General features: G+C 43.2%; 1 protein-coding gene across 4 annotated transcripts in view; it reads left to right on the forward strand.

Moving 5' to 3' along the window:
- INPP4B (inositol polyphosphate-4-phosphatase type II B) overlaps window positions 1-14,613 on the forward strand; it is a 2,419,090-nt gene that overhangs the window by 1,449,892 nt on the left and 954,585 nt on the right. For all 4 annotated transcript variants that reach the window (XM_085641585.1, XM_085641586.1, XM_085641588.1 and 1 more), the window contains one exon: window positions 8,721-8,793. In XM_085641585.1, coding sequence (XP_085497711.1) covers window positions 8,721-8,793 — 73 coding nt within the window. The remainder of the gene's footprint in view (window positions 1-8,720; window positions 8,794-14,613) is intronic.

Below are 14,613 nucleotides of genomic sequence, written 5' to 3' on the forward strand. Positions count from 1 at the left end.
TGGGCTCACACAGTGCACTGTACCAGGGACTTACCAGTAAATCAATAAGCCAATTATAGAAACACCAATCCACTAACACAATTTATATCGAGAGCATATGCACTTTAGCACTGAATGGCAGTGGTAAAGTGACCAGTGTCCAAAAACTAACAAAAACAAGGTTGAAAATAGGAGGCCACAAAGCAAAAAGTCTGGGGATAAACCGGCTTAAAAAGCCAGGTCTAACACCCCTGCAAATAGCTTCCAAGGACGACACTTCATATAACTATGAAACATATAAACAAAGCTTGTGAAATTTCAGTGCTTAATTTGTAAAAAGGTAAGTGCCAGGGCATTTCTCAGTAGGCCACGGCAGGTTTCACCACCAATTTCCCTTGCCAGCTCTGCTGATGACAGTACCAATGCACTCACTGCTGTAAGTGTGACAACTCAGACTATTCCAGGCCACGCAAAGCTATAAAAATAGCATGGGGGACAGGTATTTCTCTTTTTAATGTATACTGAAATATTAAACGTTGTTGTGCTAATTTAAAAATTAGACAACTGCAGGACCATGTGGTGGACTCTCATTAGTGCTGCTGTTGACAATTAAGTGCTGGTGTCAAGCACTGGAAACACTGGCTCAAATTAAGCATTACATAGTAGATATTGCCATATGTACTTATAAAAGCTTGCATTGTGTAAATAACAAGCAATTTAAGGAGTTAGGAAGAGTGAACTCTGACCTAAAGGTTGGGTCACCATCTCATAGTCACTAAAACATGAAGAATTGACTTCTATACCCAGTGGTTGCAGAAAAGTGAGTGACAAAAATAGAAGACATGCTTCCTCTGTCGTGTAAACTAAGAATTATCTGTGCTGTGGAAAGCAGCGTGATAGGTTTTTGGGAGTCCCTGTATTAAGAGCTCTTCACGTACAGGCCAGTGAATGAAGTGAAGACTGTGAGGTGTGGACTCCTTATTTTTGATTGAGTGTGTAGGTGGAGGAGAAGCAGCTACCCAAGGTGGCATAAAGTGAAGCAGCTTTGAACAAACAAGATGTGTGTGTGCACCTGGACTTTGAGGTGTCGTGGGAGTCATTCTTGGAGAGAGGTGTGTAGGTGTATGTAGATTGAAAAGCCACAAGCAGCGGCAAGGAGGCTAGCAGTTATGGCAGAAAGTCAAAGCGCTTAAGCAGAGCTGGACTGCATGGGTGACAGACCCACTCTGCACAGGAGGAAGTAGGCCCATATCAAATCCCCAGGAAGGTGGCAATCATCTTTGCCCGTTTTTGAGACAGCACTTCACCTGGACAGCCCTCACCCAAAGACCAAAGGAAACTCCTGTGTAGTGCCCAGCTTAAAGGAGTTGGAATCTTCACTACAATAATATACATGAAAGGCTATCCATGGGAAACCGTTCAAAAGAAAAGAAGAGAATGAATTTTTATATTTGTGTGATAGGATCCTCCAAGACTATGGAAGAGAAGAGAGTTCATTCCAGGTTGCACTCGAAGTCCTTAAGTGGACCCATCAAATTTAAACATATTGGAAAAGCTGAGAACTACAGCCCACAGCAGTTCTTTGCTAAATAACAAGCTGTGTAAACAGAACCAGATAGTAATCAGACCGGAAGTAAGGGCAAATCAGTTGGAGGTGAGGGGTCCCATGTGAATGAAATTAATGGAATTCAGTCTGGGCAAAAACTTGCATCACTCACATCCTTCAAAATAAGTCAATCATTGTTTATGCTTCATTTTATCCTCACAGCTTGGTAAAAAATTAACTAATGTTTCTTGCCTGGGGATTTTTTGCAGGCTTAATATGGTATTTTGCTACTGAAAGCAAGAACATAATGATGTACTGGTTGGAGACAAGGAGGAAGGATACCTGTTAAAATTGCTGGAGAAGATGAAATATTTATTTGTAAAAGTGAAGCGATTCAATAAACATCGGAAAATCTAGATCATATTTAGTGATGTCCTCCATATTGGTCTATTTGTTTCAGGCACACATTTTCATCACATGCTATTTTATGTTTATCCAAACAAGCATTGTGCACTGATTAATTGAATCTCTCTGTACAGTTGGAACATTTGCTGTGACAAACTACTGTGAACTATGTCGCATTCCGATTATGAAAGAAGTTAAACACAGAAGTCGAATTAAGCGCATCTGGGTTACTTTAACACGAACATTTCCATATGCAAGCAGATAGAAACAACCAAATAAGGTGGCTCCCCCTGTGGTAATTTTTTTTTTAGAATTTACATTAGGAGAGCCTGCTAGCAGAGTAAATTCATTTCTAGCGAAAATAAATGGAATGTGGCTATTTAGATGGCTTGTTCCAGGATAGTGATTGTTGTTTTTTTTTGCTGATGAAGCGAAACATCTGCTATGCCGCAAGTCTATTGAACCGTATAACATTAGCCATTCACTGTGTGTGGTGCTGCCTCCCTGCCAAGTGTCACACATCTCGTGCTACACTAATGCATTTTAAGTCACTGTACCGCATTTCCGCAAGTAAACATATTGTCACGCAAATCAGCGTACCTCTTTTCATTGTAGAATCGGCAGTTTTTTGTGATGCTAAAGTGATACATGGGAGGCAGGCGGCACACAGTAGCCAATGGATGTTCTATTATGCTTTAAAGGGACCAGCTGGTTCATCCAGATTGGACTGTGTTACATAGCGCAGACTGACCTGCCTACCACCCCTAGCCACTAATTGGCCAACATTAGTACGCATGCGCTTGCAACCGTACGGCCTGCTGCCCACCACATCTAGATGTACTGCTGCCAGGCAGCAAGTGTGGTGTTACTGCTCATGTGCCGCATTCACCGCTGCATTCTCGTGGCTGTGCACTTTATGGCCTTGCACCACTCTCACTGCTGAGGCTGTGTGCTCATGCCTATGCGCTCCCTCACCTCACACAGCAAGTTGTTGTATAATTACTGACACTCCTTCGTCAAAGTTATTATTTGGTATAATCTCTAGGCCTGGGCGGTAAATTCCGTTCTGCTCGCGGAATTTGGGTGAACACGGAATTGCAAAAAAATCCGGGATCCGCGGTTTCGCGGAATTTTTTGCTTGTTCGTGTTTTCAAAATGCGTGTTCGCGTGATATTTTCCCGCGAACAGGAAAAAGGCATCGCGAATGGGCGGAACAAGCAATTCCGCGTGTTCACGGAACTCTGTGTGCTCGTGGAGATTTGTTACTGTTACGCAGAGCTTTGCGTAGCGAGAGTACGCAAATTCCGCCCATCCCTAATAATCTCTCTCCGCGCAGGACTAATGTTGTGAATGCAGCTGTTTGGCCGGGCGAAGCTCCAGAACATGCCAATCAAACTGTTATCTCTGTTCATGCTTGAGTTCACCTTCACTGTAGCTGGATGGCAGGTGCTCGATGCCAAATTGAAGTGAAATACATGGCACTTCTTGGGAATGTGTACGTTTTGAGTACAGCTACATTGGTTCCGCGGTCGCTTCATTTGTGGAGAGAAAGTGACTAAAAGGCTCCGGGCGTCGCAGGCAGGCTCATATTTTTAATTTTAAATTCCTGCCGCAGTCAGCCTGGACCACCAAGAATTGCTGCTGCCGAAACGAAATGAAAGGGTAAGAAGTGTTATCCCTGGCCTCCTCAACAACACGTGCTGCCTTGCCCTGCACACGGGGGTTGCGGGGGCTGTGTAGAGTGTCTAAAGGCGCAGGGCAGGGCACTGAAGACAGCGTCCCCCATGCCATGCCCTCCTCACCCTGACTTGTCTACAGCTCAGCTGCAGATTAGATGCGACCAGCGCTTTAAATGGAAACAAATAAGTGCAGGTACTCCCCAAAAATAAGCAGTGGATTGGGGGTGGAGTAAGGGGCGGGGCAAGGGGTGGGGCTCTGTCTTTTTTACCTTTCTAAGCTTTGTATGCAATAAATATGCATGCATTGTAAAAATGTTTAACTTTTTACATAGTACTTTCCTAAGTTTATGGTTATATAACTAATGTTTATCAATAAATGGCACACTGGCGAATCAATATTAGTGCTGCCCTCTTTTTAAAAAGCTTAAATGCATTGATTTAATCTAGAGGGCAGGGATTTTGTTTCATGCAAATCCCTTTCATTTAAATTGTTGATGGGCAAAGATTTGCGGGCGTTTAAAACAGTGGGCATGCTAACAAGCTGCATGCCCTGAACAATGTGGCCCACACTCGCGCCGATTAGGTTTTATGGACACCTTCCGACCCCCTCTGAAGACACCCTGCAGCGATACTCTACCTTTCAATTCAGAGAGGCACACACAGCTCTGTGTTCTACTGAAGACGAGCTGCTGAACTGGCGCTTTTAAACCAGCGCAGCCCAGGCTTCAGCTCCGTTTGAAAGGTGCTGTAACCCCTTGCAGGCCCTGCAGAAAGAGCTGCCAAGGATGGAGCTCAGGAGCGCAGCACCAACCGCATCAAAACCGGGCCGTTAGGAGTACCGGTACTCTCCTTTTCCGAGGAAAGGTCCCGGTACTCAAGGGGAGAAAATATAAAAGTGCCAGTACTCCGTACCGGCCCATTTAAAGCACTGGATGCGACGCTGTGTCTCCGTTAGTAAACCAAAGAGTTCATGTTGTTTAATGTTTTTGCATATCACAGAACCTAATCTTGCTAAAAGGAGTTACTTTGGGTACAAATGCATTTTAATTAGTAAAGCCAGCTCCCAACCACTGTGATACGTCTTAAATCCTGAGTTTGTGCTTCTCTAGAGCAAACAATCTTAAAATATACTGCCTACATGTGACTCCTACATCTTGTAATCCTCATTGTTTTATGTAACGTTTCAGAGCTTGATTTAGACACATGATTCGTTGTCTCTGTGTATTATGTTCGTGATGTACAGAGCTCTGACGCCCTGTACTGGTGACCAGCGCTATAAAACAAATGACATGTTGGTGATATAGGGACTAGGGAGAGAGGACATTGTTGGACAGTGGTTGTCAGGGAAGCCATGGAGGAGATAGCCATGGGGCACCAAAAAAGATATTGCACCAGGTCCTGAGAAAATGAGTTAGTAATGCCTGTCACTGCTGTTTGAGATTGATAGCTTTGTTCAGTTGGAAGGTGTTTAATCGTTCTTGACTGTATGTATGTATGGACTTTAATTTTTTTATCGGAGAAACCGAGAGAGACCCCTTGTCTTTTACAGGGAATGGGGTACAGCTTACACCTAAAAAGAGCACAATCCCTATACTCTGACACAATGGTATCAAACTTTAGACTTTAACACTCATCAACGTAAAAAGACATTAAATTTTTATAGCATTTATTAAAAAAGTATACATATAATTCATAAAATCAATACTGACATTACATGCGCTTAAAAACACAAGACATAACAAGTACACATTGTTATCTGATCCACAAAACTGTTATGAGCCCGCATAACAGAAAAAGATTATAAAGACAATAAACTTTGTCATTGATTACGCATCCTATCGAATCATGTAACTGCTATGGTTGGTGATACATATGTACTCTTATATCTACTCGCAGTCAACCACAGTTTTTCTTTGGATTGCGTTATTATAGATGCGTCGACGCGTTTCGATGGTTCTTCTTGTTAATCCATCTTTATCAAGACTTGTAATAGGCTTTGGGTCTTCCTCAATTTTACGGGGACCTCTTAATGGAGTCGTCAATTTCAACCAGGGTGACGGAGGTCCCAGTTACTCCTCCTGTATTTACGTCACCTCTTAATGAAGACGTCAAATTCAACCGAGGTGACGGAGGTCCAAGTTACTCCTCCTATATTCTCGTCACCTCGGGGAATCAAACCGTCGGCTTCGTACGCGGGAGTGTAACTCAATTCGCTTCCTTCCTTTTTAGGTGTATGGACTTTAATCCGGCATTGCTTATTTTATAGTAAAGTGACAATCTGAGCAGTATTTTTTTTTATTTCACTGCATTGTGTCCTTGCATCTGTGCCCAAAAACGTAATAAATTACTGACTCTGAAAGACGTGTTTAATGTTTATTAGCACGGATACACAATTGTTTTACTGTACAATTCACTTACAAGGGCACTAGGTTAGTGCCCTTTCATCTCAGGTGTTTTGCAGCAGTTTCAAGGTCTGCTTACAGTTTCTCGTTGCTCATATGGGTGTAATTTCTGATATTTATTTGTTTCTATGGACTTTATTGCTTGATTTTGCTCGCAAGAAAGTGTCATTGAAATGTCACTCATAATTACACTGAAGTTATGAAAATGTCACACACATGCAATCTGAAACCTTAGCAGCTATGGTGCTATGACTGCTGTTTTATTGTGTTTTCAATGGTTAATTTATACCTTGTTTTACACATCCATGTGTTCAGATGATGAGATAATCATCAATACTTTCTCAAAAAGCAGTGTTCCTGTGTTCCTGATCAGGAGAATCCCAGATAGCATTGTGGGGCTTTAACAGAGGAAGCGGAGATCAGGGGACTCTTTTCAGCAGCCCCCCTCCTGCAGCAGTACTCAGGAGCTCGCTTTAACCAGAGCAACCAATTACCAGAATCTGCTCAGGCAGCAACAGTCCGTGGGGTGCGCACACAGTGGAAGCTATCAGCAACAGTGCACCTCAGATGTTATTACAGCATGTTTGAAGCTCAGCTTACATATTTGTGGTTTTCCTGGTGCTGTAACCAATATCACACTCTTTAACAAGTGCACAAGCCCACATGTTCCAATTCCAACGAAACCCATGCAGATCTGCACACACTTCAACATTCTGGCGGCACAAAGATTTGTTCATTTGTCTTTTTTCATCAAGTAAGTCACTATTTCATGTTCTTTCAGATCCCTATGCTAGCTTGCCCAATTTAGCTTATTTCCCATTTCCATCTTCTCAGAATTCGTCCACAACACTCTCTACAGTCCCCTTTACCCTCTCACATTTCTAGGCGTCTACAGCAATCTTGCTTGCCGTTTTAATGTATCTGTATCAGTATCACTGTTCATTGCATTGCCCATAAATACGTGTTAATTATCTTCCGTCTTGCTGTTAACCGTTTCTCATTAAAAACATCAACCAAAGAAAAGCCACAAAAATAAAAATTAAAGACAAAAATTAATACCTTTTGGCACCAAACATGAAAGCCTTTAAAGGCGCTATAAATCACACTTACTGTAAGAAGTGTACCCCTCTTCCCAAATACAGTCTAAGACAACTTTCCTCACAATGAACCTTATGCACAATATTTAAAATGTCTTACTCAGAGAGTGGAATATGATCACTCAATAACAGGGATTAATGAACGACCCATTTACGTATTAAGGGGACGACTGTCCTCCTGCCCATGCACGATACTTGTAAATCTAATTTTAGATCCATTGTTACTTCTCCGGGGTACCATAATGTATAAAAGCCTCCACTTTGGACTTGCTCTTGAAAGAACAGAATAATTATTATTTCACTGGAAAAGCATTTTAATTCAATAAAAAAATGTGAATTCAACAAAACTTCAGACAGCCATTTCCGAGATGACACTGTCATGGTTAGTCTTAACTTAATCCCTGCATTTAAATACAATTTCAGGCAGCTAGCAGCTTTGGACATCAGTTCTGCTTTAGTTAAATGCAAACAAGCCAAAGGTACAGAAATCAATCATGCTCATTAACAATCTAATTACATAGGAGCCAAGCTGCGCGCCAATCACTATATTACTTGGGCCTCAAACCTTCAACTGCTTCTGTCCCATACAGCCAGGAGCTTGAAGAAATGGGCAAGTCAGGTAGAGAGATGTAATGACCCTGATTCACAGAGGTAGGTTGCACACCTACATTGAATCTACGTGCATAAATACCTTAATTTACCACTCGTGAAATCTTAATTAACATGTTTAAATGGATATTCCCATTCAGAAATGTATGCCACGAAACTGTCGTGTTCTGTGAGCTCAAATATGCTCACAGAGGTGGGTTCTGGGCATTCCAGGGTGTAAGTGCCTGCCTAACTGGACGAACGACCATGGTGGTTAGTAGTATGCATAAACTTTAACATGCATAGCCTCCTGCTTGATAGGGTCCTAGATTTACTCTGGTCAAGGACAGACATCAAGGGATTGAGCTCTCCAAAACTACAGGGGGTATAAAGGCATTATTCCTAGAAAAATATATTTTCCCTCTGAAGAAATAAAAAAAAAAATTTTGAAAGCGCAAATGCATCTTTGCAGCACATGTACGTGTGCTTAAACGGCTACGCATGTGAGTAACATGGAGTTCACAAAGGGTTGCACAACTGATGCTAGAAAAATTGAATTGCCACCGATTCCGGCGACACGTGCTGGAATCCTTTGTGGATTGCTCGATTGTTGGTTATTTGCTCAAACTGCGGATGTAAGCCTCAAGCAATAAAGTGTTCACTGTCTTTTGTGAATTGGGCCCTATGTGTTGTTATTGGGTAATAAGAATTCTATTAAATTCAGTGGTGGTTTTCAGAATTTCAGGCAAAGCTTGCAAACGAGTATCTTTTTTCAAGGTGACACTCACTCTCTGTTTGGAGAAGCAGTTGTAGGCTTCCAATATATTTTGGTAATTAACATAAACAGATAAGAACAGTAAACAACAATGACTCAAAATACAGGCCTTTAATGACTGCAAATGTTTGTGTGTTGGAGCCAGCATATGCAGTGAATGCACATGTCCTTGCTAGACTTTTTAACACCAGTTAGTACATTTGGTTAACTACAATTCACCTTAAAACGTTTCTTCTTTTCATATTCTAGTGCGCATTAGTCTGTGAGTGCCCGTCCTCAGAAGTATTAAGTGGAAAAGTCAACTTACCTCTACTCAATGCAGGTATGTGTCAGAGAATTGAAAAATCATAGAACTCTAAGTTTTTAAGAACTTCTGTGGATTGTTTTTGACCCATCTCATCCTCAGGTGCTAAATCCACTGCTATATTAATTTATGCATTATTAAAACAGTTTTATCTTTTGAAGTCTTGTAATAACGAGCCTCGAGCCAAGTCATTGGTTGATTATTTCATTAGTTATATGCTCTGGTGTATTGCCTTTTTCCATAAAATAAAACTGAAATGTCTTTTTTGCGAATGTAAATCAGCCCCCCTCCCCGTTAACTCGGTGATTATAGCAATACATTTTCACCTTTGTGACATTCATTGTTATTTCCGAGAACACTTAAATATGCTTTTTTGTCTTTCATCATAAATTAAACTGTAGATGTCTTTAATAATTTGTGTTTTTAGATCTCAGAAGTTTCCATGGCTGCTCATGTATTTTATACATCGCCAATATATTATTCCATTTGTATTACTTCTCTTTCTAACTCTTTTTGTTAATGCAACCTATTATTGTCCTTGCTATATATGGTGCTACATTACATTGCATACTCTTGTTTATTTGGTCTTTGCTACACCACCCAAACACCTCTCAAGGGGCCTAATTCACAAACCCTGTAAGTAAAAGTCATAAATATACTAGGTTTCTTCCTACATTTAGAGTATATTTCTGACGTTTAATAGATTAAAATACCCCTGGTAGGGGTAAATCTGGCAGAAATCAACCGCCTCCAACGCGTCCAAAACGCAGCAGCCAGAGCCATAGTTGGCCTGCCTAGGTCCTGCTCTGTCTCCAGAACTCTCCGGTCTCTACACTGGCTGCCGGTGAAAACTAGAATTGACTTTAAAGTTTTATGCCTGGCCTTAAAGATCCTGAAGGGTCTAGCTCCTCGGATCCTCTGGAATCTTCTGTCTTTTTATGTACCTTCTCGCTCTCTGAGATCGATGGACCAAGCGCTTGCGGTGGTCCCGAGATTCAAGTTGAGTCGCATTGGGAGGTCGGTCTTTTCGGGGGAAAGCAGCTAGTCTGTGGAATTCTCTTCCGTTGGAGACTCGCCTTTTGGACGACCTCTTCTTATTTCGCAAAGCTTTAAAGACTGTGCTATTTTAACTGCTCCCCCTCTGTGCTCTCTGTTTGTCACTCCCTCTGTTCTGTTAGGTGCGGCTATGTTTATCTTGTCATGCGCCAGGAGGCCCCTTAGCTGGGGCAGCTGTGCGCACTACAAATGCCCCTAACATAACATAACATAACATAACATAACAGTATGCCTGGCAACTCAAAGACAGTTACATATATACAGGAGTACTCCAGTTCCCCAAAAATGTTCGTATGAAGATTTATTTTTAAATGGGGGTGGAACTTGTATGATTAAAGTATACAGTAGTGTGCACTTAGACAATACACTATTTTTCTCTGTACAAGAAAAAAATCACTGTAAGAATACTGTCCTCTATAACCCACTCCCTGGCTCCTTTTCCCGCTGAGGGAGGACACTTTCACATGAGTAAATTTACCCACTTTATCATGGTGGGGATGTACATGAAATAAGTTTGTTCACCCACATATGCAGGATGGCCCACTCTAAAATGATCCTTAACCCACCCTCACCATAAATGTAAGAACAATGACATGCCTGTGACACTAGTGAAATACTTATTATTATAAGTGCACTTTATCACAAAAATTTGACAAATCCAGACTGTGTGTCTGATTCCTATGATTTGTTTTCTAAATCAAAGTGGGACTTTAAGGTGCGTAAAAGGCAAGCGCAATCTCACATTACACAATGTAATGCCCGATTACTTACCGGTAATCTTCATTACTCCTAGTCCCGTTGGCCTCGTCCCATTCATTGCAAATTGAGATATATCTCTCTCACAGACAGAAAAAAATGAAAGGAACACTGGATCCCTATTCCACCTCCTCCCACCTGGAATACGTAGTTGGACTTACCCAGCATTCCTTCTGAACTACAATGCCCCAATATGAAGGCCGGCCATCCAGGAGGGAGGGAGGGAGGGAGGGAGGGAGGGAGGGAGGGAGGGAGGGAGGGAGGGAAATAATTAATGGAATGAAGACAAAGGGGCCAGGACTAATGTGATTACAGGTAAGTAATAGGGCATTACCACCAGGCCCCTCCTGTCCTCGTCCCATTCATTACATACTGAGAATACCCAAGCGACACACAAGCATTCATATCAACAGAAGCACAAGGACACAAAGACAACAGCAGCACCCAAGTGATGTAATGGAATAGAAAATTAGGAATTTAAGAGCTCACAGCCTGCAACACCCCAATCCGATATTAGTACCTTCACACAGCAAATGCTGGATCCTGTAATGCCACAAAAAAGTATCAGAGGAGGCCCAAGCAGCAGCCCTGAAAATCTCAGACAGCGAAAACCCCCGCAGTTCAGCCCAAGAAGCTGCCATCCCCCGAGTAGAGCACCCCTGCACCCCCGTGAGAGGTGCAGACCCCGAAAGAGAGTAAGCCAACTCAATGGCCTGCTTCAGCTAATAGCCAATGGAAAAAGAAGAGGCCTTCCCACCCCACGACGAAACCCCAAAGGAAACAAACAGGGAGTCCGACTGGTACAATCCAGATAGATGCGCAAGGTTCTCCTGACATCCAGCAAAGACCAAGGAATATCATCCCCAGACTCATGCTTCATACTTAAAGCAGGCAAAATCATTTCCTGAGAATGATGGAACTGAGAAGCCACCTTGGGCACAAAAAAGGAATACAAACGTAAGACAACCCCATCCTCAGAAAAAGACAGGAAGTGTTCCCTCACCATCAGAGCCCCCAACTCACCAAGACGCCTGACCAAAGTGATGGCCATCAGATAAACATCCTTCAAATTGACAAATTTGATGTCCACAATTCCACAGGCTCAAAAGGAGCTGCACATCAAAAATAGGAGCAAAATGGGGATCAAGAGATCAGACCGCCCCCCACTCCATCAATGAACTGATCAGTCCTTGCTGCTCCAATTTAAAAAAAAAAAAAGAGTATGTCGTAACCATATCACGCATGAATACCACCGTGATAAAGAATCCTCACATCAATGTGTATATCAAATTCATCAAACAGAAATGAAAAAATGTGAGAACGGTTAGAAAGCACCTCATGTGCGCAAACCCACAGGTACTACTATACCAATAGTTATACGATGACAGTTTGCTATCCCACCAGACGATTACTGAGTGAAAAATATTTCAATGCATAAAAAGTGGCAACCATTTCTGATTTACCTATGAATAATCTTCCCCAATGGTACTACTGCATCAATAATTATGTTGGCCTGTGGCAAATGAAAATGGCCAGATACATGCCTGCTTTTTAAATTGGGAACACTCACAACATTCAATAAAGGTGGTGTTGTATGTGAGTGATACCTCATTTTTAATTCATTGAGAAGCACGGTTGGGAACATTTGCACATTGAGTGAATCACGAAGCCTCAGTGTTATCGGTCACACACTGTCTATGTTGTTTTTGACCTTTCACCTTTGTGGATTTCTAGCACACTCCTTTTTTCTTTTTCCTTTCTCTTTTTGTTAAGGTTAAGAAAGCAACCGATGATGATAACTTGGGCACACTGGTGAGTACCATCCAGTAGCCCTGTGGGTTTGCGCACGTGAGGTGCTTTCTAACCGTTCTCATATTTTTTCATTTCTGTTTGAAGAATTTGATATACACATTGATGTGAGGATTCTTTATCACGGTGGTATTCATGTGTGATATGGTTATTGACATATGCTTTTTTTTAAATTGTAGCAGCAAGGACTGATCAGTTCATTGATTGTTAAAAGGAACTGTACTGGGAAGGTGTTTTCTAAGGGAGATAGTAACCCCAGGAGTCTCTAAGAATTGTGTCTGACTGCTCTTGGTGATCAGACCTAGTTGTGTTTACAAACCAAAAGGAGCTGCAACCAAAGCCTGCAACACAAAAGGCAAGTCCCTCAACAAGAACAGAGTCGTCACCAAAGGATGAGACAGAGAAAAACCTCTCAGCAACCGCGAGACCAATTCGTCCACATCAGCCACATTGCCCCACGGGGAATGCAACTCCTTAATCACAGCCCATTGGGCCTGTAAGGTCAACACAGCCAAATGTTTCTCGAAACCCTCCCAAAGAAACTGCATTCATAAGGGAACCCTCCAGAGGAGACAACTGAAGAGACGCACACCAATGCTGCAAATTCCCCCAGTGCCTCTGATAGGACTTGAGGGTAGAATACCAATGAGACTGCTGGGCAGCCAAAGCTAAATGTCTGGGGAGCTCCTCGTGCTACACCCGGAGTCTCATCTTCCAGACTGACGGCCGCAGCCATGGAAGGGGCAACAATGAAGCCAACCTCAGGGGGGAGCTGAAGCAGGGAATTACACAGGGACCATGAACAGCTAAGAGCCTGAGAGTGAGGAACCAAGATTGCTGAGACCAAAAGGGCACCGCTACCACAACCACCCTGAACTTCATCACACAAGGCAAGAACCGGGAAATCAGAGTAATTGGCGGAAAGCGGAATGGCCAAGGAATGGTCAAGGCATCCACCCCCAGGCCCTCACCTGCTGAACTCAGGCTCAAAACCGGGGCAACTGAGCATTTAGCTGGGAAGCAAATATTTGCAGGATAGGAACATCAAATCTCCCCCACACCTGCTGAAAGACCTCTCAGGTGAGAGACATCTCCTTAGAGGGAGGAAAGAGGTGACAGAGCATTTGACAGCCCACTGTCCACACCCCGGACATGAACTAGAGACAACAGATGTCCTTCCACCCAGCAAAACAAGGGAACAGCCACCGCATTCAGATGGTTCAGAAAGGCCACCATCACCGCATTCGGCCCCACCCGAGGAAGACGGAAACCCATGACTTCCCTGTAGACCTCCATTAGCTCCCTACAATTGGAGGAACACCTCCCTTCCTGCAGAGACCAACGGCCCTGCAGAGAGCTGGCCTCCACCGTGGCTTACCATCGGAAAGCACTGGCATCCGTAGTGAGGACCACAGGAGGATTAGGCTGCAACAGCACCGCTGTGGAAAGATTATCCAACACTGTCCCCCAGCACAGAACTGGAATGATAACAAGAGACATTGGAACCAGATGGTCGAGGTCCTGACACACTGGATAGCAATATATCAGTAGATGGATCCACAGAAGCCGAAGATGGAAACAGGCCAAGGGCACAGTGAACACTGCCACAGTCATAAGCCCCAGAAGCCGTAACCACAGCCGAACCTGAAAGAAGGAACCCCTCATCCCCGTCAATGCTAAGGACATCAAGGCCATAGCCCTGGGTACTGGCAAAAACTCCCTATTCAGGTCAGTAGGAAATCTGGCCCCTATAAATGTCATGTCCCTAGAAGGCGCCAGTTTACATTTCAAATGGTTCAGCAGGAACCCATGAGACTTCAGGGCTGAACAAGCCTCCTGTAGATCGAGCAGAAGCTGCTCCCGGGATGGAGCACAGAGTAGCGAATCAGACCAATAAGGATACAACAATGTAAAGAAGCGACTAATGGAGCCTCGACCTTGGGGAAAATCCTTGGGTTAGACCGAAGGCCAAAGGGCAGGACACAAACTGATAATGATTTCCATGAACGCAGATGCACAGGAACTGTTGGTAATAGGAATGTATCGGTATATGTTAGTATGGGTCCTGCAGATACAAACTGCACATGAGAGGATTCCATGGAACCAATGGGATCACCCTCTGCAGAGTCTTCATTGTGAAGGGCACCTGGATGGCAAATTTGTTCATGGCCTTTAAGTCCAACACCAGTCTCAACCCCCCTGTCGACCTGGCCACCA

The sequence above is a fragment of the Triturus cristatus genome, chromosome 2_2, assembly GCF_964204655.1.
Source record: "Triturus cristatus chromosome 2_2, aTriCri1.1, whole genome shotgun sequence".
Lineage (NCBI taxonomy): Eukaryota > Metazoa > Chordata > Amphibia > Caudata > Salamandridae > Triturus > Triturus cristatus.